General features: G+C 38.4%; 1 protein-coding gene and 1 pseudogene across 1 annotated transcript; both read left to right on the top strand.

The window, feature by feature from the left end:
• Positions 1-8,791, top strand: part of LOC109575113 (ankyrin repeat domain-containing protein 26-like) — a 502,197-nt pseudogene extending 493,406 nt beyond the window's left edge.
• A 2,217-nt stretch (positions 8,792-11,008) lies between these two features.
• LOC139178154 (putative ankyrin repeat domain-containing protein 20A5) lies at positions 11,009-26,784 on the top strand. The gene is made up of 3 exons (XM_070774971.1): positions 11,009-11,487; positions 14,070-14,184; positions 14,347-26,784. The coding sequence occupies exons 1-3, from the start codon at positions 11,231-11,233 to the stop codon at positions 14,485-14,487; spliced, it is 513 nt and encodes a 170-aa protein (XP_070631072.1). The 5' UTR covers positions 11,009-11,230; the 3' UTR covers positions 14,488-26,784.
• Positions 26,785-26,815: the final 31 nt, after the last annotated feature.

Genomic DNA, 26,815 nt, shown 5'->3' with positions numbered 1-26,815 from the left:
AGGCTTCACCTTTAGACCATATTTTCCTGGCCGCACCCTAGATTTGATCTTAGCCCAGAAGCAGTTTCTCTCTTTTAGCATCATGTGACCACTGGACATGTGGAGATGCTGTAAAGGAGATAACAGATATTGAACCCAAATATAATTAATACTGGTTCCTTTATATTTATTAGTCCCCTCCCCCCCCTTTTTTTTTGATAGCTTATCCCTCTCATTGATGTTACTTTCAGCTGGTTCATAACAAGAGTCTCCTTTTCCTTGTGTTTCAGTTTTCTTCTCTTGCCTAGAAGCTGTCACCAGCAGCCTCTTTAAGGGCCATCAGGATTCAGTTTACAATGTCATGAAGCCCTTTGGGTTTTCATTTCTTTCTCTGCATCCATTCAGATCTCACCTACCTCCAGGTTGAAAGGCATTCTCACATCTTTTAGTTCTTTTTTAATGGCATTTTTAATATCAGTATCTGTGCCAGGTATTTATTGCCAGCAAATTGTATAATAAAGCAAGTCAAAGCCTAGTGGCTCAAAAGAGCATTTACTTTGTTCAATAATTTGTGTTGGGGCAAAGCTCAGTGAGTGAGGCCAGCACATTTCTTTTCCAGTCGGCATCAGCTGAGATGTCGTGAAGGTGGGGACCAGAGTCATCTGAAGATTAGTTCATGCACATGTCTAGCAATTGGAGCTGGCTTTTGGATGGGGCACTAGTTGGGGGCGGTCAGTGGGGCTACTGACAAGGTGTTCAGTGTGTGGTTTGGGCTTCTTCGCAGTGTAGTGACTGATGCTAAGTGTGGGCTTTCCCACAGAGCAAAAGTCAGTTTCCCCAGACTCTGTCCAGTAGAAATCAGTTACTGAGGCCAGCACATATTTAAGGGGAGGGAATTTCAGAGAAAAGTGTCAAAGAATTTGTAGACAGTTTCAATACCACCACCTCTACTCACCTCAACTTACCGAGTAATCATTCTGTCTAAAGGAAATTTCTTTGCAACTCGGTGTCACTGAAATTCCCTGCAAATTTTGTTTGTTGTTTTGTTTGGTATGTTCTGTTCTGTGAAAAGTAACAAATGGTTACAAAAATGAGGCATTTTTTTTGTTGCTGTTGTTCAGAAAAATGTATGGGTCATCTCACTAAGCTATTAGGAAATGGAATTTCTTTAACCTTTTGAATTATTTTTCTTTGGAATGCAGTTCAAATTAGCAAAAACCATTCATAGTTCAGAAAAAGACTTATGGGATTAGAATCCATATTTATAAGATTTATTAATGAGAGTCTTATTTTCACAATCTTCTTTTGGGAAGTGTTTATTAACTCAGTTCTGGATAACTCAATACAGTATCCCTCAAACTTCTTTAAATCACGGGGCATTAAGATGGGGGGAAGGAGTAACAGACATTCTACTAAGAGGTGACTTGTAGTCATTTTATGGAGAAAAAATAGAAAAGAGTGTAAAATCAAGTGCAAATGTTGTGTGACAAAGATTATTACAGTGAAGAGTATATGTTGTGATTCTTGGTGGTTTGAACTTCTTTCTTGATTCTCTGAGTAATCCCTGGTCCTACATTCTACAATACAGATACCATCATATCTATTTGATCCTGGGTTTGAGTTAGGCTGTGCTCAGTCCACTTGCCTCATTACCAAACAGTATTGTTTTATTCTTGCAGATTGATGATCTTACAGCAGAGCTGGAAACTGCATCTTCAAAAGGTCTGCACCTGGATGCAAAAAAAAAAAAAAATTAAGTTCTTCGAGAGGAGTTATTATCTATGAAAGGAATGCAAAGGAATGTGAAAAACTAGAGAAGAATAAAAAGAAGTTGGAGCAAGAAGTAGTGAACCTCAGAAGCCATATAGAAATGAATATGATAGAACACAGTCAAGTAGAGCAGTATAAATGGGAGATTGAAGAAAGGGTGAGACAGGATCTCATAGAGAAATTAAAGGAAGTCAACCTATTTTTGCAGGTTAATTTGTTCATCTGTCATGTGCTTGAATTCATCTCATTGTAAAGTATGTTTTGGATCTATACAGCTTATGTGTTTCCTCTACTTGCCTTAGAGCAATTGATCTGGTAGTTTTCTGGAAGGAAGGGGACACTTGTTTCTCCCTTTAAATATTTCCATTTCCATCACAGTTATCACCAAATTGACCTATCAGAATGATTCTCACTAGAGAATCCTTTCATTTATAAGACCAATTGGTATAAAACAAGACTACTAGGAGGAAAAGAAAATATTGTGGCTTAGAACTGGTACCATCCTCTTGAATTATTTTTAAGTTGTCTTGTTCAATTTTTAAAATTTTAAGTTGATCCTCTTGTTCTTTGAATTATCAGGTTATATAAGCACCACTATAACAATAATTCCACTTTAATTTTATAATTTTCATATAATTCACTTCACATTGATGATAGTTGTTTTAAACTTCTGCTTTTTTTAACCTTTAAAATTGCTTTCTGAATCACTGACTCAAAACTAAAGGGAACAAATATCATTTTCCAGGTTAATGATTATTTTTAAAATGTTATCTTTTAAAATTTGCCTTAGATACAAGCACCTCTCGGGAGAACTTAGAGCAGGTACAAGAGAAGAATAATGCTTCCATAAGAAGTCAGATGGAACTCAGAATTAAAGACTTGGAATCTGAACTCTCCAAGGTGAAAACTTTGCAAGAAGATTCTAAAAAAGCAGAGTTGGAAAAATATAAGCAACTCTACCTAGTAGAACTAGAAGTTAGAAAGTCATTGGAAGGTAAACTAGACAAGTAAGTCAAAACACAGAAAGTAAATTTAGTTCATTAATTTGTCTCTAAAGCCTAATTTTTATAAAGCACAGTTCATGAGATTAGTAGGAAGTGAAAGCTAACTAGATGGTCACTGCTAGAGGGTGGGCTAAGACAAACTATTAATACAGTGTCCTTCTAAGTTTTACCACACAGAGTCGGAAACGACTGAGGTGACTTAGCAGCAGCAGCACACTGCATAAAGGCATGCTTGTGAAATTGGGGGCAATTAACACAGGAGTGAAAGACAGGATAATTCAGAGTGGCTAGAAATAGTATGGCGACCTGACTGAGGTGGGGTGTGGAGGATGGAAAGGGCAGATGGCACCTCCAGTGCCTAGTCCAGGTTTCCCCACTGTCTGAAAGCAGAGCATTCCTGGGAAGCCTTTCATAAGCCAAAACAGCATACAGCAAAGAAGCAGGCACCCGAGGGCACGTTCTGCTACTTGAAGCCTAAAATGAATATGCACAAGTGAAGCACAGGTGCTCCCAGATAGGGTTCAGGGTTGTAGTGACTTGACACTGAGATGTGGGGTGTGGCTTCCAGGGAAGGAGTTCAGTGGGGCCAGTCTCCCTGCTTGGGGAGTGCGATGCCTCTCACTGTAAAACGTACACTGAACCTTTTTATAGGAAATCAAAAATTCTCTTCAAAAAAAAATTTTTTTTTTTATTATCAAAAACAGATGCTGAGTTAGGCCTTTCCTAGAAGTGAAGTAACATAAAGTGAACTTTGGAAAAGCAGGGGATACTTGTAATTGTTCCTGGGGCTGTTTTAGCTCTTTTCAATCACCCATTGACTTTCTTGTCCTTCCCTCTAGATTGTGACTCTAGATGATTCCTCAGAGGCAAAAGCTTAATTTCTCCGAGGTCATGAGTGAAACGTGTATACAAGGGTGGTGAAAGCAAATGCTTGAAAGTGGCTTTGTGGGATGGGGTGTTTCTTCATCCCTGAACTGTTTCCTGGAGGCAGGTGTGTCCCAGAGGGCACCAAGTGTCACTGTGAGGCCACCTCCCTTTCTCTCTGATGCCCTTTCTCTCCTCTCCCAACTGTGACTTGTTACTTGAGGAGCCCTAGACACATGTGTACTTCTTTAGAGCAAGGTTACAGCTATCATTGTTTACAGGAGGTCTGCTCTGTGTTGTCAGTGTTCAAACAGTTTATTGGGAATTCCATTTACTATATGGCAACTTTAAAAATGCAAATCATTAAGTTGGTGTTTTCCATCTTCCCCAGGACTCATGAGAAGCTGGCAGTGATCAGCACCAAACTTGAGGTGGAGAAAGAGCAGAACAAATCTTTACTCAGCACTCTTAGCACAAGGCCAGTGCTGGAGCCCCCCTTGTGTTGGAAATTTCAATAATCCTTTAGTGCTCAATGGAAATCTTACTCCAAGATCAAAGGTAGGTTTTTCTACTACAATTCCACGCCCTTAGAATAACAGCATGGAGACTTACTTGACCAAGGTTAGTCCTCTTATCTTTTTTCCACTGGGTTTCAGATTTCTGATACGATTGATCCTTGTTTTTAATTTAGTGAACTTCTGAGTTGTTTATTTGACTTAATGCACACTAAGTAAAAGCCATAATTAGCTGTGCTAATAAAGGAGACAGAAATGTTATGATTTTTTTGTCCCAGAGTTCTTGATTTTAAGAGATACTTACTAAATTATTAAATTTCTTGAAAAGCTGTGTTTAAATTCTACTTTAGAAATGAAATCTTATTGCCTAGTATCCAAAAGTTTTCTTTCAGATGTTTCACTTCCTTTCTCATTGATTTCAGTTGGCAATGGTTCATAATCATTTCCAAGCTCTGCTGTACCCAACAAAGTTTTTCTACCTCTAAGCATAAGTGAATCACTGGCATCTAAACACTAACCACATATGGATGCTTTTTGTTTAAAGGAATCCTAGGTAAATCCTTTTTATGTATTAAATAAACTTAAAATACTAAACCAAAACATTAATTTCTAGTTTTGGCTTAACATTTTTTGTCATTTTCTTACAAACATTTTGTCGTTTCTTACAAAAATGACATTTTTTTTCATTTTCTTTAATTGCTTTTTTACCTATAGCATTTTTTATTTAAAATTTAAAAAAAAATCTTGCTGAGAATTTCTAGAATATTTCTAGATTTGTAGTTAATTCAAACATTTAAACATTATAAATGAAGCTCACTTTATCTCTATCTTGACATCACCTGGATGCGTGGTATCTAAGATAGCAATGATAGGGAGTCTTTAAATTGCAACCAGTTTTCACTGTTGAATCATTGTGATTAAAATATCCATTTCAGTAAGTGCACACAGGTTTATAGTTTTAATGGTGTTTTCCTGATGTTTGTGATGTATGGAAAAGTAGCCCTTGTTAAATGCAGTCTCAATCTGTTTTCTCATTTGGCTTCTTGCCATCGTAGGAGAGCAATTAAGGTTTCTTTGACAGCACTGCATCTACATTGGGTCTTAGTACTTGAGAGCTGTGAAACTGGAGGACGTGCTTTAGCTGTGCAGTTACAGCGGGCCTCCAAACACTTCATCCCAAGTCAGACACTTCCCCACGCAGGCCTAAGAGGAGGAAGCAAATGCTTGACCCCTGTCCCAGACACAGGCTGCCTACTGCACACCCAAGTTCATGGTGCTATGGGCACATCTTTTCAAAGTAGAGATTTGGAACCAAGCAAACTCTTCTCCCAAACTCACTGGTTAGGTAAATCTCCTCACCTCTCATAAGGAGGGTAGGAGTATAAGTCCTCACCTTGAAACTTTTCTCCTTCAAGTTCCCTGTCATTTGTTTTTTAAAAATGTATGCTTTATAAATTAACTATATCAACTGACTGCTACTTATAGGAGTTTGACAATAATTTATTCTTGTTCTCGCCTTTAAAACATGATTTAGTTAGAAAGCTACTATGTCATGTCATGCCACAAGCATTATTGAACTATGTAAGAAGGTTTTACATATTCATTTCCTCTGCATTATATTAAAAATCCATGTGTTTTTTCTTAATCTGAGGAAGTAGCTGGCATAGGACTCTGGACTCAGTAACTAGTACAGCCACTATGGAGAACAGTGTGGAGATTCCTTAAAAAACTGGAAATAGAACTGCCTTATGATCCAGCAATCCCACTGCTGGGCATACACACTGAGGAAACCAGAAGGGAAAGAGACACGTGTACCCCAATGTTCATCGCAGCACTGTTTATAATAGCCAGGACATGGAAGCAACCTAGATGCCCATCAGCAGATGAATGGATAAGAAAGCTGTGGTACATATACACAATGGAGTATTACTCAGCCATTAAAAAGAATACATTTGAATCAGTTCTAATGAGGTGGATGAAACTGGAGCCTATTATACAGAGTGAAGTAAGCCAGAAGGAAAAACATAAATACAGTATACTAACACATATATATGGAATTTAGAAAGATGGTAACGATAACCCTGTATACGAGACAGCAAAATAGACACTGATGTATAGAACAGTCTTATGGACTCTGTGGGAGAGGGTGGGAAGATTTGGGAGAATGGCATTGAAACATGTGAAATATCATGTATGAAACGAGATGCCAGTCCAGGTTCAGTGCACGATGCTGGATGCTTGGGGCTGGTGCGCTGGGAAGGCCCAGGGGGATGGTATGGGGAGGTTGGGAGGGAGGAGGGTTCAGGATGGGGAGCATGTGTATATCTGAAATAAAAAAAAAAAAAAGAAAAAAAAAAAAAGAAAAAAAAAAAAAAGAAAGTCATTGGCTTTCTTCTTTTGTAGAATTACGTACTTTGCCTAAATCATGACTCTCATACCTTTAAAAAAAGTCTTTTTTTTTTTTTTCCAAGGAAAACTACCTTTCTTAAAAAAAAATTTGTGTGGAACCATATTATATAAAACAGAGACAAGTATAAAGCCTTTTAGCCAAAGGAGTGGCCAGGGGTCCTGCACTTGTGACTTCTCAGTTCCTCGACCCTGCAGTGACCCCTGTGGGACCTTCCCCTTCTATGGGACATAGTTCAGAAACTAACAGTTATGTGTTAATCCTTCTCACTAAATGCCTTTAGAATAAAAACTTGCTGGTACATTTTATTCTTATGTATAATTTTCTCACCTTTCTGTGTTTTTGTTAAATGGAAAAGTTTAAAGAAAATTGCAGGTGTGTTCTCCTTAATAACATTCAACTCAAACTACTTCCTCCATTTGAACAGGATCCTCACCTAGAAATCAAAATAAAGGTCTCAGAAGTATGTATTTAGGGCAGGAGCTGTTAAGGGGAGAAGATAGTAATCATGTGGGTCATTCCTAGGATCATGGGTCATTCTCTAATTCTTTGAAATTATGTGTACTTGATAGACTGATATTTATTGTACTTTTTATCAGATTAACGTTCCATATATATGTTCTCTGTTATCTATCAGCAGAATAAGTAGGAATTCATTTTCTTTTATTTATGTGATTATTTTTCTACTTAAGTAATCTTCAAGTTAGGTCTAGTCTCTAAAAGTATTATTTAAATGTCACATTTAGTAAGCTGTATAACATTCCTATGATAATATCTCTTGCTTAACTTAAAGATAAATAATATTTGACTTATTTTAGATGCGGCAAGAGTTGGACAGGAGTATAACTAGAGAACTAAGAGAAGGTATGTTGCCAAAATGTATGAATTAAATTTAGACATTGATTTCTGAAATACACTGTAAACAAAAAATGACATCTCTTTCCATGGTTTGGATAACAGATGCTATGTTAAATATTTTTTTTCTTATACATAGCAAATGAAAAATGTGAAAGCATGAGCAGTCATAGTGAAAAATATTCTTCTTCCTCATTTATTCATCATGTTCCATAGTTTAAAAAAATCTCAAAAGGTCTATGTAATTCTATTTATTTCTGGCTGTATCCTTTCTCTACTACTGCCATCGCTGTGGAACTGTCCATCTGCACCCTGAGACCATTCTCAGAAAGCATGGAGTTAATCAATGTCTCAAGTGTCTGGTAGTGGTTAAGGCTAGAACACCCAGACTCAAGCAATTATGTTTGTGTAGCTGTCACTTGGTGGGTGACTTTATAATTTCTGTGTCATTGACTTTGTCACTAGTTTATCTCTTGCCCTCAGGAAAAGCTCCAAACACCTGCATCAATTTGGGTCCTTCCAAAGTAGTTGGCCTTATCTCTTTACCACCTTATTCTGCCCCTTAGCTGTGCATCTAACCAGGCAGACTGTGTAGGATCCCACAGATTCATTTCCTCACCTCTGATCTTTGTACGTGCTTCTCCCCTCTGACTCTTGTACTTTTTACTGTCCTTCAGGTAGCTACTTCCATAGCACCTCCGCCAAAAAGCTGGCAGTATTGACACTAAGCCGGCCGTCCCTTCTGAGTGTTCCTTGTACCATCTTGTATATCTGTCTTAGTATTTATGACACCATATGGAAATTGTCTGTTCATCTATTTTTACAGTTTATGGCATTATCATTTCTCGGGGTGACTGGGTCACCTTCATCTTGTAATTCCAGTGTTTGTCACAGCACCTTAGTTGACAGTTATTGAGTAAATGAATGAAGAATGAGAAAGCCAGAAGCTCTGATACTCAGCCATGTGTGGGACCGTGGGCTGATTATATAATTGTAATCTTGTATTTTGTTTTCTGTCATTTATAGATATGTTTCATTTTTCAGAGCACTTAGAAATATCTCAGTTTTTTTTTTCTTTTTTTACTAATACTGAGTTAGCTCAAGTATTTTAGATAAAGAATGTAATCCCTTTTCTTTCCAGCTGCTGCTGAATTTGAATCTGAGTCCTGTGGATTGTCTTCTCTAGGAGCTACAGATGGGTCAAATATGTCTCAGGACCTGCTTTTGAAAACATCACAAGAATATGTACAGATTTTGAAGAAAAAAATATATGATCTGAAAGATAAATAGTAAAAATTTCCCTTCTGGACTGTTTTCATGACATTTTAGTTGTTTCTCATTAAACATGATGATAAAATCTTTATTAAAGGGAAATATTTTTGTGTGTATGATGAAAATTTATATGGCATTTTAAAAATACTACTTTTAAGTAGTATTAATACTACTTTTAAACAGTAGTATCTAAGTACTTTTGATACTAAGTATTTTCTCTGCAGCTAACTTAAGCGATTTAAAAACCAACACTAAGTTTTCCATATTCAAAGTGAAAGTGTTAGTCACTCAGTTGTGTCCGACTCTGCGACCAATGGACTGCAGCCCGCCAGCCTCCTCTGTCCTCCACTATCTTGTGGGGTTAGCTCAAATTCATGCCCATTGAGTTGGTGATGCTATCCAACACTCTCGTCCTCTGTTGTCCCCTTTCTCCTCCTGCCTTCCGTCTTTCCCAGCATAAGGGTCTTTTCTGATGAGTCAGCTCTTCACATCAAGTAGCTGAAGTATTGGTGCTTCAGCCTCAACATCAGTCCTTCCAATGAATATTCAGGATTGATTTCCTTTAGGATTGACTGGTTTAATCTCCTTGCAGTCCAAGGACTCTCAAGAGTCTACTCCCAACACCACACTTCAAAAGCATTAATTATTTGGCAGTCAGACTTCTTTATTGTACAACTCTCATATCCATACATGACTACTAGAAAATAGTGTGTATATGTTAATCCCAATCTCCTAACTTGTCCTTCCCTTCATGTTTCCCCTTTCATAATGATAATTTGATTTTGAGATCTTTTGAGTTGGTTTCTGTTGTGTAAATAAGTTTATTTTTATTAAATTCCACATGTAAGTGATGTGATACTTGTTTTTCTCTGTCTGAGTTACTTCACTTAGTGTTGTAATTTCAAGATCCATGTGTGTTGCTGCAAATGGCATTATTATTTCTTTTTATGGCCGAGTAATATTCCATTTTCGGTGTGTGTGTGTGTGTGTGTGTGTGTGTGTGTGTGTGTACTGCATCTTCTTCATCCATTCTTCTGTTGATGGACACTTAGGTTGCTTCAATGTCTTGGCTATTGTAAATAGTTCTGCAGTGAACATTGGGGTGCATGTACCTTTTTGAATTATGGTTTTCTCCAGATATATGCCCAGGACTGAGATTGCTGAATCATATGGCAACTCTATATTTAGTTTTTATAGCAACCTCTATAGAGTTTTCTACAGTGGGTGTACCTCGTTGCATTCCATAAGCAGTGTAGAAGGATTCCCTTTTCTCCACACTCTCTCCAGCATTTATTATTTGTGTATTTTTTGAAGGTGGCTATTCTGATTGGTGTGAAATGATACCTTATTATAGTATTTCTGCATTTCTATAATAATTAGTGATGTGGAGCATCCTTTCTGAGCATCCCTAATGTGCTTTTTGGTTGTCTGTAGGTGTCCCTTACAGAAATGTGTATTTAGATCTTATACTCATTTTTTTGATCAGGTTGTTTGCTTTTTGATATTGAGTTCTTTGAGCTGTTTGAATATGTTGGAGATTAATACCTTGTCAATTGCATCATTTGCAAATATTCTGTGGGTTGTGGTCTGTCTTGTTTACAATTTCCTGCACTGTGCAAAAGCTTTTATGTTTAATTACATCCCATTTGCTTATTTCTGTTTTTATTTTCATTACTCTAAGAGGTGGATGAAAAAAGATCCTGCTGTAATTTATGTCAGAGTGTGTTCTGCCTGTATTCTCCTCTGAGTTTTACAGGACCTGTCTTATATTTAGGTATTTATTCCATTTTGAGTTTATTTTTATGTATGATGTTAGGGAGCATTCTAATTTCCTTCTTATACATGTAGCTGTTGAGTTTTCTCAGCACCAATATTGAAGGGGCTGTCTTTTCTCCTTTGTATAGTCTTGCCTCCTTTATCCTAGATTAATTGACCACAGGTACGTAAGTAGGTTTCTCTCTGGACTTTCTGTCTTGTTATATTGATCATTCAATATATTTCTGTTTTTGTGCTAGTACTGTGTTTTGATTACTGAAGCTTGCAGAGTAGTCTGCAGTCAGGGTACCTGATTCTGTCAGCTCTTGCTTTTCTTTCTCAAGATTGCTTTGTCTATTTGGGGTCTTTTGTTTCCATACACACTGTAAAATTTTTTGTTCCAGTTATATGAAAAATGCCATTGGTAATTTGATAGAAATTGCACTTAATCTATAGATTGCTTTGGATACTATAGTTATTTTGACAGTTATACAGTTATAATGTCACTTTCATTTCTATATTTCAGTTTCCTCTCTTTCCTTCTTAGTTTAGGTAAGGGTTTATTGATATTGTTTGTTTCTTTCAGGAAATGAACTTACAGTTCTTGCATATGAGCACTGGGCTGACACACCAGGCCTCTGTGTGCATGGGCAATGTGTTTAGAGGTGTTGCTTTGCGACGATCATCCTGGGATGAAAGCTTCCAAACCGTTGAGCTTCCCAGCTTGGAGGTTGTGGCAGATGGCTCTGGCTTACCTGTAGTGCTCGTGTTGGGTTTAGGGGACTGTGAAGAGCCAAGGGAGAGGTGAGATGTGTTTGGAGTCCGTAGGCTCTGCGATGAAGAAGAGTTTTGGCTTCAGGAGTAAGAACGGTGTGTCGCCCTTTGGCTCCTCCATCAACCCGGTGAGAGACAGCGGTCATGGAATCAACTTCCAGCCAGGATACCGCATCCGAGACAAAGACCTCAGAAAGATCCACGAAGCTGCCATTGTGGGCAACGTAGCCAAAGTGCAGCATGTTCTGTTGTTTGGAAAAAATGGCCTGAACGACAGGGAAAAGATGAACAGGTAAGCGGGGTGGAAGGGCCTGGCAGAGATCCCTCCTGTGAGTTTCCCCTCCAAGGCTCCTGGATACCTTCCTGGGATCCAGCACCCCACAGACTCGATAGGCAGCAAAAATCCTTAGTTGGTTTTGGACCCACTTATAATTCTCCTTATAGAGCTTTACTGATAGTTTTGAAGTCATTTAACTGAATGTCGGTAATCACAGAAATGAAATGAAACATGAATAGCATCTGTTTTTCCTTTCTTCCTCCTACTTTTTATTTGCATGGGTTAGCATGATGTACTCATGAGTAAAAACTCTCAAATTATATAGCCTTCAAGAAATCTTCTGAACCTTCTGGCTCTCACATTTTTTCTCATGTGATTTATGAAAGCACTTCTTCATGGATCACCTATTGTGGATCATGGCAGTGGACAGATTTCTGCTGTTGTCAATATCTTATTTTTAATGTACGTTTTTTATACCGTAAGGTTATATAGTACAGAAAACTGCATAGTGAGCAAAATAATTCCCATGTCAAATCAACTTCTGGATTAAAAATACAATTCAATATCCATTTTATATAAGTGTACACTTAGGTATATGTGTTCTTTGCTGAAGGACCTTAGAAGACAGCTTTGAAGCAGGAAGCTGGCTGTGTCCTTGAATAGAAAGACATTTTCTTAGGATGTATGGTCTTTCTATATTTAAAGCAAATCAACATTTCATAATTTTAAAGATTTTGGGTTACGTATGCTGTCTTTAATTGTTGTGATGAAATTAAAAGTTTTGTATAGTAGAGGAAGATTTGCCCTTCTAGATGTCAAAATGTGCTATAAGTGCCCACAAATGTTCATTTACTAACAACTGAAAAGATAGATAAATGAATGGAACAGAATGCCCAAACACCCAAATGTATGTAAAACTTTAGAACTTGAAAATGATGACCTTTTCTGTTAGAAATGATAAACTGTGTGTAGATGGTGGAGAAATAACCTGGTAAAAGAGAAAAGTAACTCAATTTTTATCTCACCAAAAAGTTTCAGATAGAGTATGGATCAAACATTTCAAATATGCACAGTGAGAAAAGTGCCAGAATAAAACTCAGGTTCCTATTTATACATTTTTTATCTGTGGACAGAGACTTTTTTTTTTTTTTTCCTATTTCTACTGTTTCTTAACCTTATTTTTTTTTAAATTGGAGAATAATTGCTTTACAATGTTGTGTTGTTTTCTGCTGTATAACATCATAAATCAGTTGTAAGTGTACACATAGCCCCTTCATTATGAGCCTCCCTCCCACCCCAAAGACCTTTCTAAGAATGATTTCAAAAGTAAGAATTCTGGAGTTTCCTGGATTTCAGCACACACACACACACACACACACACACACACACACACATGCACACACACAACAAAAAGAAATCTGGATGTTGATTTAACATTTTAACAACACAAAAAATTTAAAACTCTTTGTAGATCAAGCTGTCTATAGGCAAGTTGGATTACCAGACAGGGCTTGTCTTTTTGGCACTAATAGGAATGTGGCACAGATAAAAATGATTTCTCACTTTCAATTTTTTTTTAGAATTTGTTTTGAGGATTGATATTTTCTGACAGCTTTCAGCCTTTTCAGAAGTCAAGGGAATCTAGGGAGTTCCTTGGTCATCCATGGTTAAGATTCACTGCTGTGGGCCCAGGGTTCGATACCTGGTGGGGAAACTAAAATCCTGCCAGCTGCTGGGATGTATTGTACAACACGGGGAACATAGCAAATACCATATAATAACTTTAAATGGAGTATGACTTATAAAAATTGTGAATCACAATGTTGTGTACCTGTAATATATAATAATATGTAATATGCATCATCTATATTTTAATTAAAAAGAAGCAACCATAGACAAAAGACCTTATGGTAATTAGATCAACAGGAAAAATGAGAAATGAGCAAACAAAAATGCTACCAATTATAGTTGTACAGACATTGTGAATTATAAATTTCATTCCAATGTCAGAGACGTTAAAATGTCAGAAAATGAACATATTAGAATCACTGAAGCACAGTGTTGTCTCTAATCCTCAAAATGTATCTGCAAAGGAGGTATGATATCCTTTGACTTCATTGAGATGTTGTCCTTGTAAAAAAGTAGTAATAGTAATAAGTATGATTATATTACCTAACAGTTACTGAGCTGTTACCTGTGCCAGAAATGGTTCTAAACTCTTTGCATGGATCTCATTTAAGCATCGCAGTGCTGTCCTGTGAGAGAACTACTTCTCTCTCTCCATTTTGTTGATGAGGAAATTGAGGCACAGAGAGGCTGAGTGACAGCTAAGTGACAGAATGAAAGTCAAATTCAAATCCAAGTTGAGCTGAATCTCAAGGTCATGGTCATTGTATTCAAGTAAATTTTCTTTCATTACTGTGTTAAGAAGAGCTAATGCTAATGTATAATGTTCTTTCTTTCTCCAGAAGGAAACGAAATATTTGTTTTAGAGGGATAGGAACAGCATACTATTGAATGTTTTCAATCACAGGAACAGTTGTTTGTTTTGAAACAGTAACACTACAGTTTCCTGAAAACTCCTCTTGCTTTCATAGGACTGCCCTCCACTTGGCCTGTGCCAATGGCCATTCAGTGGTGGTCACTCTGCTCCTGGAGAGAAAATGCCTACTTAACCTCTGTGATGATGAAAACAGGACAGCGCTGATGAAGGTATGGGGCAGTGAACCATGTCCACACGAGGTGGATGTGATTTAACTACTGAGACTAAAAGTGAATTCATCTCATTTAGATATAGCAAACCGGTGAAGCTTGTGGACTGTTTACTTTGAATTCCTAGAATTTACACTCTGTTTCTTGGCGCAACACTGACAGGCCATAGAATGCCAAGAAGAGGAGTGTGCGACCCTTCTGCTGGAGCATGGTGCCAACCCAAATGTCATGGACGTCTGTGAGAACACCGCTCTCCACTACGCTGTCTTTTGCCAGAATATATCACTCACAGCAAAGCTGTGACGCCAATATAGAAGCCATGAACAAGGTATATCTCAACTAACTTTATTTACAAAATATTTGCAAAGCATTTTTTTAAACTAGAAGTGTTTTATTTCTAACTATGTAAATAGGTAAACGGAATAGTGTCCAACAAGCCCTGTTACCATGGAAACAACTCCAAAGCCACTGCAAGGGGTGGGGAAAAATGTTGGAGCCCACAGAGAGGGCAAAGCTCTGTCTCCCAGCCAGCTGTATACCTCAGAAGGAAGATTTCCCATCAGACCATGCCCGGGAGTTGGTGGTAGGCTCGGAGCCCACAGATGATGAAGGCCTGGGGGGAGTGAAGCAATGTGAGGAGTGGCTGCTTCCAGGGGCTCAAAGAATGGGTGCCCCTGGGGGTGGGTTGGAGGAGGAAGGAGACCCAGTGCCCATGAGGGGCAGCCCAGTGAGTGCAAGTGGGCCTGGGAGGCAGCAAGCCTGGAGCCCTGAGCCCTCCAGGACCCCGGTTCTGAGATCCGGCCAAGAGGGTCAGGTCATGTTTGACTCCCAGCAAGGGCATTCACTGGTGCTGGTGACTGCTTGGTTCATGATGTACACCTCAGGGTCTCCTGCGCTCAGCCCCAGGACCTGCTCAGCGGGGTTGCAGCTGTGCATGTGGAGCTGGTGATGGTGTAGCCGCCCCTCCTGCTTTCTCCAGGACGCACGTGACGTCCTGCACCTGCAGCCCCACCAGGAACTCCCTCCACTCTCACAGGTGGGCTCAGTTTTCCATCTTTGGAAGCTCCAGCCTTCCCTGAGTGAAAGTATTTTGAAGGAACCAAACTAGGATTTCACTTTAAATCATGATATTTCTCAAGCATTAGAGAGTAAAGCATTCCTTTATGTGTTTATTGCTGGTATTTGTGATAACACTGCACTTGTTAAGTAAAACATTTTCCAAATATTTTACCCCAGTTTTTTTTTTTTTTTTTGTAATCAGTCTAAAATAACACAGTAAAGCAAAAGTTGTCTCAGTAGACTTTGTCTTAAAATTCAAACATAACGAAAGCATTTTACAACATATTAGAAATCTTGCTGCTGTTCACAAATTCCCATCTTATGAAAAATGGTTTATATAAACACAGTTTCTCTCTCATTGCCCAAGTCTTAATAAGGTAAAAGGAAAGGAAAAGGAGCAAGCAAGTGAAAAGTGCAAGTCAAGCTGGAATTTTGGCAGTTGGGAAATGCCAAGAAGAGGATTTATTTATTTTAATATTTATTTATTTGGCTGAGCTGGGCTTCATTTCAGCATGTAGGATCTAGTTTTCTGACCAGGGGTCGAACCCAGGCCCTCTTTCCTGGGAGCACTGAGACCCAGCCATGGGACCACCACGGAAGTCCTGAGATTTTGGTTTGTGCTTTTTATTCCCTTCAGTTTATATATTTCTTATATGCTTTTCAGTTTTCAGGGATAATAGTTGTTATTTTGAAAAACAGTGTGAGTGAATTGTAACTTGCCTAGGTGCCAGTTTTAAGAAGACTCTGATCAAAACAGACTGACAGTGAACAGGTGGTGATTAGGTGGGAATTAAGAAAGAAGAACAAATAACTACCTGATATTATCCTATTCTGGCAGAACCATCCACTTAGATAAGAGTCTAGACTCTACTCTCCCATCTAGAATATCTTGATGGGAAGGAAGTAAGGGGGTTATAAATAATGAGATCAGGTTGCCTTTTGGGTTTACTAGACCCTATTCTACCACTGTTTACCCAGGAAATTTTTAAAAATTGCAGTTTTGATGACTCTTGCCTCTTACACTTTTCTTTTTTATTCAAACCTTCACGTAAGAGAAGGAATTGGCCATGTGAGTAAGAGATGAGACTGGAGTGGTTGCTGCACTAATTCTCAGCTATATTCTGCTGGTGAACCACAGTTATTTGGGAAAACTTATTTTAAAAATGTATAAGCCTAGGCTGTTTGCTGTAGATTTTGACTGAGTAAATCGAGGAACGCATGGACGTGTGTATTTAGAACTATTCCCTTGAGATTCTGATCTAGTCCTTGATGGATAACTATGGAGTGAATACATGTAATTTCTAAATGCACCCTTCACAACAGAAAGTAGTCTCCTGAAGCATTGGAGTTTGATCAATGCTAGCTACTTCCATCAGCTCCCTCCTTTCCAACAATATTAGCCTGACTTTTTCTCTGCCCCTGTGCTTGAGACATTAAAAGGAGTATCTTTGGCAATATCTATAGGCTTGAACAATAACTTCTTTTCCTTCCAACCACTCATCATTCAGTGACATTCTGAGAGTCTTTAGCAATTTGCTCATGGTGAAGTCACTTCGTATGTAGAGTCTGACCCTTTAAGGATTTTGCACCTTCATTTATCATCCAGGTCATTAGGTCAACAGATGTTTGTTACCAACAGGGTTTTCCTGACTGCAGTAATAGTAACTCATGAGCCTTTTTTGGTGCCAGCTGCAGGACAGACTCTTGCAGTGTGTCTGTTAGAATTGCTGATCCCTGGCATAAGCAGATGAGAGCTTTAAAACCCGTGAAGTTAGTAACAGTACAGAGGGGGATTGTTTTAAGCATTTATTTTCAGCAGGCTTGGAAACTCATGATCCATTTTATTAACAATCTAGAAGAATTCTAGAGATAGACTGTAGTTTGAACAGGCAGTGGAAACATTCTTGACTGTGAATTATGAGTCTTTTTAAAAGACTTTATGTTTAATTGAATTATGAGTCTTAATAGCCTTATTTATTACATATTGGGACCCAATTTTTATTTTGTGAAACATATGATACTAAAGAAAGGAAATGTTTCACATACAAATATTTGCTTTATACCTACCTGTTTGGAAACAGCAAACATAAAACCAAAAGTGGGCCATAACCCAAACATGGCCCTTGGATATGTTTAGTTTACCTCCATACATTGAGTCAACATTTCAAATTTAGGAGGCTCTTGCAGAAGGACCAAATCTGGACTCCCTTGAGCCTATCCTACTGTTTGGTCTGCGTGCAGAGGCCACCCCTTCTATGTGGGACATGTGTTTTCAGGGTTACCAGTCTCACCTGGCTTTTTCACTTACTCAGGTCATCAGCTTTCCGTCCATAAGCATTTGAGTTTCCAATTTTTGATTGATAGTTTATTTTGATAAATATTTGAAGGTTTTTAAAGACAACCTAATTAATCTATAATTGATTTCATATTTAAAAAAATCTCTTAAGAATGGGATTGAATTTTTCAAATTAGAATTTTTAAGTTGGTTGTGGCAGTTTCACACTGAATAACTCTCACAAACACACAAGATTATAAGAGACAGTGCAGGGAGAGCTGGTGGAAGAGCAACTCCCCGAGAAAATGTTGAGCATGTATTCATTGGTAACTTTATGTTGCAGTCTTTAACTAAGAGCAGTAAAGCAAGACAGACACCAGAACTCTAGGATTTTGGAAGCTTCCTCCTGGTGGTCTGGAGGTAATCACATGAGAGTCATCAAGAAGGGTCTTTGAAGATAAGGTGGGGAGGGTGCTCATTCTGCATGCAGTTAGTATCTAGCTAATGCTGACCTCTCAGCCAGAATACCTAACTTAAGGAAGGGCAGTGGAAAGAGCAAGCAAGGAAGAGAGAATGAATAAGATTAAATTCCAGGAGACATTTCTGAGAAAGCAGTAAAACAGGGTTCCCACAGTTGACTTTTTGAAAGAGAAAAAAAAAAGTTTCTCTCTTTGCATGTTCATGTAGAGAATAATATTTCGACTGGAATGTCTGTAAACCTTTTGAGTTTACTCATGGTCATCCTTGGATAGGTTATGCATGCTACAGATAGTATTATATATTTCTGCCTCAGCATTGTCCCTAAAATATTCAGATGATACAGTAGCTAAATGATACCCGCTCCCGCACCTGCATTGGGAGCTTGACACTTAGCCACTGGACCACCAGGGAAAGCCCAGGGGAAGAACATATTAAAGAGAAAGAAGGTGCACAGGGCAATGAGGAGGGGGCTCTCTTTCATTTACTCTGACTTTTATTTTTAAGTTCAGAGAATCTATTGCATGATTTTAATTTCAGTTTAGAAATAGGTTAACTGTGTACATTAGAAATGGTTTTCCCTGTTTTACAGGATGACCTGACACCACTGTTACTTGTGATATGTGAAAGGAGAGGGCAAATTGTGGAGGTTTTAGTAAAGAAAAAAGCAAATATAAATGCAGTTGATAAGATGAAAAGGTACTGTTTTTCTTTTTCTTTTTAAAACCCTTAGTGCTGGATGCTTGGGGCTGGTGCACTGGGACAACCCAGAGGGATGGTATGGGGAGGGAGGAGGGAGGAGGGTTCAGGATGGGGAACACATGTATACCTGTGGCGGATCCATTTCAATATTTGGCAAAACTAATACAATATTGTAAACTTTAAAAATAAAATAAAATTAAAAAAAAAAAAACCCTTAGTGCTGTTCTAGGATGGTAATATCAAGATTAAATGAATAAGCGGATTCATTTGTGATCAACACATCATCACTTAGGTAGAAAATCAATTATTATGACTGGGTATCATGAACAATATATAGCAGGATTCATATTCCTTTATAATATTGACCAATGTCATATTCAACCTCTTTTTGTTTGGTTGGTTGATCTTGTAATAGCTGAGAGATTTCAAATTAGTTTTATTAGCTTTGTGAAATATGGATTCTGCTTTTTAGTTTACCTCATGACAGTATCGAGTTTCTTAATTCTTTTAAAAGAATTCTTTAACCTCTACTCTGTATGTATATACTTCTATAAGATGCATAGTAAACCTAAAAGACTTGATTTTGTCTTTTGGATAACTCTTTGTTTTAAATTACTGTGTTTGAAGAATGCCGATGTTACTAGGTTGCAAAAGAGTCAGATACAACATAGCGACTAAATAACAACAGCCACAAAAAGGTGATTATTACTCATGGTCACCTCATCCTGGGGGCTCATCAGTTTTTATCCTTTCTCATTTTAGTACATTTTGATATTTTCATTTTTAATGCAGGTAGAAGCAAGAAAGATAGCTTTGATCAGATAAACGTTCCTTTAACAAAGACAAGTCAGAGGTGAATGATACAGATGAAAATGATGGGCTTTAGATTCAGGCTAGGTTCAATTCCTAGGTTTCCTACCGATTAGGGTTATCATCAGCAAATAAGTTTCCTGGTACAAAAGGCAAATAGTAATGCATCTTTCAAAGGTGCCTGTGTGTAAGAAAGATTTTGTATATGGTATTTCATTTTAACACCTAGCACACGATTGTCCACATCATTAACTGCCACCATGACTGTTTTTATTCCCATTATTATCAATATTTTTTTATTTAAACCTGCAAGTAGCCTTTCCTTAACCCAACCTCTAGCTGACTTTGAAGCCGAATACATCAGACTAAGGAGGAAATAGGGAATTTATCCCTTCAATAGTCATCTGCCTCAGATAAGTGACCTCAGCATCATTTCTTGTCCATCAAGGACTTTATTATTATTTTTACAAAACATTTATTTATTTGGCTACATGGGGTCCTAGTTGTAGGAACTCTTAGCTGCAGCATATGGGATCAAGTTCCCTGACCAGGGATGGAACCTAGGCCCCCTGCATTGGGAGCCTAGAGTCTTATCCTCTGGCCCACCAGGGAAGTCCCCAACAGGGACTTTTGAAATAGTAAGTGCTGTTACCTGGCATCCCAGTGGGACAGGAGGCTTCTTTTCTGTCCCTTCATTTTAGCCTTGGAGGTAATTTGCAAAGATGCACACTTTAGCCTCTAAATGGTCAGTTCTTCATGAAAGGGCAAGGCGTTCACTTGGTAAAGCATCTCAAATTAACTGTTTAAGTCAACTCAACTTCCTGAGGCTACTTATTTGTCTTTTCTGCTAGCAGATGTCAGTGGGGACACTTTTAGGCTGTCAAAGAGGGTCAGGTGCTCCTGCAGGGATTGAGCAGACTTCCCTTTCTCCTTTGTATCTAGATTTGAACCTCAAGGTGGCTTTCTGTCCTGTGGGGGCACTTTTTCTTAGGTCACAGGTTCCCTGTCATCCTTCCCAGAGTAGTGGGTGCCAACTTGCCTGAAATTCCCTAATTATGCTTGGCCCCTCATGGGATCTGTTTCCTGTAATAATGAAAAATTTCCAATGGACTTCTGTCTGCCTCCACCTTAAATGTTTTCAGAATCTGCCCCATAAGGAACTAATTCAGCAGAAATCCCTAAATCTCAAGTAAGATAGTTGGAATTCAGAGAGGTAAGCCCTGTCTAGAACTTGCCAGTACCCAGTGTAAGAGTAGGGATATGTCTTCCAAGTGAATTGGAGAGGAACATGGAGATTAAACATCATTGTCACAAAGATCTGCTGGTTCAGAGTTTGAGGAGATAGAGAAGGAAAAGTAGTGGTCCAGGCCAGGTCTTGATTGTGATTAGTTTTCTGCTCTTGGTGTAATTAGCTGCAATAATGGGGGATCATTATGTTCTCTAATGTAGTGAATTCATATGTTATAAATAAATTTAGGTACACATTATCTAAAAGCGGAGATTCCCTAAATTACAAACCACAAAAAACATCTAATCACCAGAATTAATAACAGTTTCATGCAACACTTGAATGTTAAATGTATGAAAAAGCACACATTGGGATTTACTTGGAATTCCAAATTAGTTATAGCAATAAAGTTGAAGATGAAATTATTCCACTCTTTGACTGTTTCTGCAAGCATTTTGGGGGTATATTATCTCATTACATCCTATTAATCCTTTTGTGAAATAAGGTAGTAATATCCCAGTTGTGTAGAGGAAGACTTTGAACAGAAGAGAAACAACTCCTCCAGGAACAAAGAGCAGTTGGTTATAGAGGTAGGATTTGCAAGCTCAAGAGATTTTTCGTATGTCAAGCTAAATCTAGTTAATTATTGGAGCTGTACTGTCCTGAGTTCATGACTACTTCATCTTCCTTTTCTTTCTCCTTTCAGTTCAGTTGCTCAGTCGTGTTTGACTTTTTGGGACCCCGTGAGCCGCAGCATGCCAGGCCTCCCTGTCTGTCATCAACTCCCAGAGTTTACCCAAAATCATGTCCATTGAATCAGTGATGCCATCCAACCATCTCATTCTCTGTTGTCCCCTTCTCCTCCTGCCTTCAATCTTTCCCAGCATCAGAGTCTTTCAAATGAGTCTGCTCTTCGCATCAGGTGGCCAAAATATTGGAGTTTCAGCTTCAACATCAGTCCTTCCAATGAACACCCAGGACTGATTTCCTTTAGGATGGACTGATTGGATCTCCTTGCAGTCCAAGGGACTCTCAAGAGTCTTTTCCAAGACCGCAGTTCAGAGGCATCAATTCTTCTGTGCTCAGCTTTCTTTATAGTCCAACTCTCACATCCATACATGACTACTGGAAAAACCATAACCTTGACTAGATGGACCTATGTTGAGAAAGTAATGTCTCTGCTTTTTAATATGCTAAGTTGGTCTAACTTTCTTTCCAAGGATTAAGCGTGTTTTGATTTCTTGGCTGCAATCACCAACTGCAGTGATTTTGGAGCCCCAAAAAGCAAAGTAAGTCACTGTTTCCCCATCTATTTGCCATGAAGTGATGGGACCGGATGCCATGATCTTAGTTTTCTGAATGTTGAGCTTTAAGCCAACTTTTTCACTCTCTTCTTTCACTTTCATCAAGAGGCTTTTTAGTTCTTCACTTTCTGCCATAGGGTGGTGTCATCTGCATATCTGAGGTTATTGATATTTCTCCCAGCAATCTTGATTCCAGCTTGTGCTTCATCCAGCCCAGTGTTTCTCATAATGTACTCTGCATATAAGTTAAATAAGCAGGGTGAAAATATACCTTTACTTTCTCCTTTACTACATGCTAAATAAAAGTTTATAGAACTTAGAAACTTGAAATGTATGTGACAATTGAAGTTTTCATATCTCTGACATTGTCTGAAATGATCTAAGAATTTGGTAGTTGTTTTTCATATCAGTGTTAAAATATTATTTATCGCATTTTTAATACATAGCTTTCACCAACTGATTTCTGAATATAAAGAAAGGAGATCTAAATCTTCTCCTGACAATAGCAACCCAGGTACGTCATCTGATACCGAATTACTCTCGGTGATTCTACCATAGATAAAGTAGGAATGAGGAAGTTTCAATAGTGAAAGAACTATGAAAAAATTAGTGTAAATTGCATGTGTATTTTATTTTTTTAATTAATTTCTTTATACTCTAGTATTCAGAATTCTTTAAGAAGTTAATTGTAGGCAATTTAACATCAAAGACATTATTGTCTAAAAAGAAATCCATCTCTTTAATATGGCCCCTAAAGTCCTATATTAGATCTTTGTGTAAATCAGAAAAAAAATTTAAGTGAGTATAATGTATATTTCATCTATAGTCATAGTACAGCAGATTGGACGTCTTATGAAGGTGAACTTTCATTTTTAGAAATCGTTTACATTTAGTGAATGAATAGTTAGTAGTTACTGTGTAGTGATTAGTTTCACTAAAATAGTTACCATCATTAAACCTGGGAGCTTGAATAATCCCTTCCTGGTAGGATAAGAAATGATAAACAATAACTGCAAAGCTGAGGCAGTGTGCAGCATAGTAGTGAGAGATTATTTCTGAAAGATACCTACCAATTGTACAGAAGGCAGAAAAGCAATGCCTGGTTGAGAACCAGTTATTTTGCCTATTGTACCAACAGTTCTAGATTACCAACTTCAATCCTTACAGATCCAGAGAGAGTGAGATAGGTTGACTTCATTAGGATCAGATATTTTCTTTTGTGTGTTGGACAGTTGTCATGAGAGTATAGTTTTGTAAGAACAAGATGTTCTCTTGCCATCAATTAAAAGATTATCATAATAGATATTCAAATAGAACAACTTGGGACTCTGCAGGTTCTAATAAAAGCACAAAAATACTTTGCATTAACAAAAACAGCATTAGGTCCACAGGATGTGGCATTTAGCACATTGTACATGGTGTCCAAGGATACCTTTAATTGAGTAGACCTCTATCTAATCAAAGGGGGCTTCCCAGGTGGCTCAGTAGTAAAGAATCCACCCGCCAATGCAGGATATACGGCTTGATCCCTGTGTCAGGAAGATCCCGTGGAGAAGAAAATGGCAACCCACTCCCATACTCTTGCCTGGGAAATCCCATGGACAGAAGGGCCTGGTGAGCTGTAGTCCACGGTATCACAAGAGTCAGACACCATTTGGTGACTGAACAACAAAAACATCTATCAAAGTACTATAGATTGGTTTATTACACTAGTCAGGGGAGATACAGAGATGACAGTATCTTGGTCTTCAATACGCTCAGAATAGCATTTTTCTCTGGTTAATTTCTATATTTTTCTAAAGAAAATTTTCAAAGAAAACATGCTTATTTACTTGTTCATTTGTTCACTAAACAGAAATTTCAAGTGTCTTTTAAGTACTAAGCATTGTTCTGATGTCACAGAGTGCAAACATTTAAAAATCACTGCCCTTGCTCTCCTTGCTCAAGCTTGCAGTGCTCCTCTCCCCGTGGAGTCACTGCATGTGAGTCATCCCTCCAGCATCAGATCATGACGACCCTGGGAAATGTTGTCCAACAGCACCAGAGTCCGTGGCTCCCTCCATCCTTCCCTCCCTCCCCTTGTTCATCAGCTTAGAATGTGATGATGTATGCCTTCCAAGCTGAAAAAGCATGATTTCTATAAACATTTGCTACATAATGGGAAGGACTGATATAATGATATCCCTCAAGAGTACACAGCACTCTTTGGACCATCCTGCTCTTGAGCAATGGACGGAGATAGTTCCAAGAGATTCTTTTTAAACATGTTAGTATATATACCCACAGAAGCTGAACTTTTTTTAAAAGTTCCATATATGTATACACACACACACACACACACACACACACACACACAAACAAAAGCTGAACTCTTTAAAAAATATATAGGGAACTTTTTAAAAAAGTTCAGCTTTTGTGTACCCTACTTCATGCTCACTACTACAAGTCTAGTCCACATTCTCATCACTGAATTGAGCCTCTTTACCCGTTTGCCCTCCCCCACCTGCCTTTCAAGAGATTGTCCTTTCTAAACTTGGAATCACTACATATTTCTCTTGACTTTGGAAAGAGGGCCAGGAAGAGAAGATTTTTGTTTCCAATGTTTTACCTTGCTCTGAGGTTCAGTGCCTTTGACCAAGCTTCCCTGTGATAGGGCGTTTTCATTGTGAACTGAAGAGCCAGAGATGTTGTCATGTCCCAGTAAGACACCAATAGTCTCTGTTCAGTGCTCCAGGCAATAGAAATCCAGAAATACTGTGCTGTTTAAGCATGCTATTTTCAGCTTATAGTACTTATTGTATTAATGGTATAGTATCATTTTCTGTCAGTTTCCTAGAGTTTGGTTAGGATTATGGTCATTGTAAACAGCAGTTCTTTTCTTTGTTGTTTTGTTTTGCATTTGATGACTATAAAGGGAGGGTTCTTAGGCATTAGTGGCCTACGAGTATAGTACAACCATTGTTCCTTTCCTCTAGTGTGGCCTCCAGGTGTGGTTTGAAAGGAATACTTTTAAACAAAGCCTCAGTCTTGAGGTTTTAATATTCTGTATTTTTCTTCTGTTGATTTAAAATTTATCTTGCTTTTTTCTTTAATAGTGGATGAGAGTTCTGAAGAGGACTCTTCAAGGAGGTAGGATTTTATGGATGTTTTAAATTATATGTTTAACTAAGGGAACATGGAGAAGAGAAACTAATGGTTGTTGAGTGTTCTACTCTGTGTTAGACACTGCATTACGTGCTTAACATTTGTGACCTCATAGAGTCATCACAGCAGCTTTGTAAAGTAGCTGTGTCCTACTTTTACTTAATTAGGCAATAGTTGAATTAACCCTGGTTAAAATGAGCTGACCTGTGATTTGACAATTGGCCTTCCTGGCTCCCACATCTACTCCCATGGCCCTCAGCAGAGACTGAGAAGTACCCGAGTAGCATATAAGTTAAAGATATAAATTAGTTCTTTGACTTGTGTACATTTTAAGTTTCGACATTGTGGGGAAACTCCCTGTAATCCCTTAGAGTAAAGGAGAGAAGTGGTGCCATCTCAGAAAGTGGTATCCCTGCTGACAGACCAAGACTCCTATTTTGGACGGATTCAGATTCGTCTCTGAACCTTGAACAGACAATAGAGAAGGAAAAGCCTATTCTTCCACTTTGTTTTAAGTCATCAGGTTTATTCCAGTTTGGGCAAACAAGAATTATTTCAATCCATCAATTGGATTTTCAGTTCAGCTATTAGAACTTTTAGTGAAAACAAATTATTTTTAGGCTCTGCTGATACATTGGCTGTCACTCTCTGTTATGGAAACTAAGAATGAGTGTTAACTAGACATTTCATAGGTTGAGAGAGATGGATGCAGAAATAGGTAACGAAAACCTTTTTTGGAGAATTCCCTGGGGGTGCCAGTAGTCATGTATGGATGTGAGAGTTGGACTGTGAAGAAAGCTGAGCACTGGAGAATTGATGCTTTTGAATTGTGGTGTTGGAGAAGACTCTTGAGAGTCCCTTGGACTGCAAGGAGATCCAACCAGTCCATTCTGAAGGAGATCAGCCCTGGGATTTCTTTGGAGGGAGAGATGCTGAAGCTGAAACTCCAGTACTTTGGCCACCTCATGTGAAGTGTTGACTCATTGGAAGAGACTCTGATGCTGGGAGGGATTGGGGGCAGGAGGAGAAGGGGACGACAGAGGATGAGATGCTGGATGGCATCACTGACTCGATGGATGTGAGTCTGAGGGAACTCCGGGAGTGGTGATGGACAGGGAGACCTGGTGTGCTGCAATTCATGGGGTTGCAAACAGCCAAACATGACTGAGTGACTGAACTGAACTGGTGGTGCAGTGGTTAAGATGGTTAGTAAGACATCTTCCAATGTAGGCAGTGTGGGTTTGATAGTCAGAGAATCTAAGATCTCACATGACCCAGGGTCAGACAGCCAAAACATAAAATAGAAGCACCATTGGAACTAATTCAGTAAGGACTTTAAAAGTGGTCCACATCAAGAAATCTTTAAAAAAAAAAAAAAAAAAGCTGTTATAAAACAGGCCAGGGGAGGAACCAAGATGGCAGAGGAGTAGGATGGGGAGAACACTTTCTCCCCCACAAATTCATCAAAAGAACATTATTTTTTTTTCTAATTTTATTTTATTTTTAAACTTAACATAATTGTATTAGTTTTGCCAAATATCAAAATGAATCCACCACAGGTATACATGTGTTCCCCATCCTGAACCCTCCTCCCTCCTCCCTCCCCATACCATCCCTCTGGGTCGTCCCAGT

Source organism: Bos indicus, chromosome 21 (assembly GCF_029378745.1).
Source record: "Bos indicus isolate NIAB-ARS_2022 breed Sahiwal x Tharparkar chromosome 21, NIAB-ARS_B.indTharparkar_mat_pri_1.0, whole genome shotgun sequence".
Taxonomy (NCBI): Eukaryota; Metazoa; Chordata; class Mammalia; order Artiodactyla; family Bovidae; genus Bos; species Bos indicus.
This window is presented reverse-complemented; position numbering and strand designations above follow the sequence as displayed.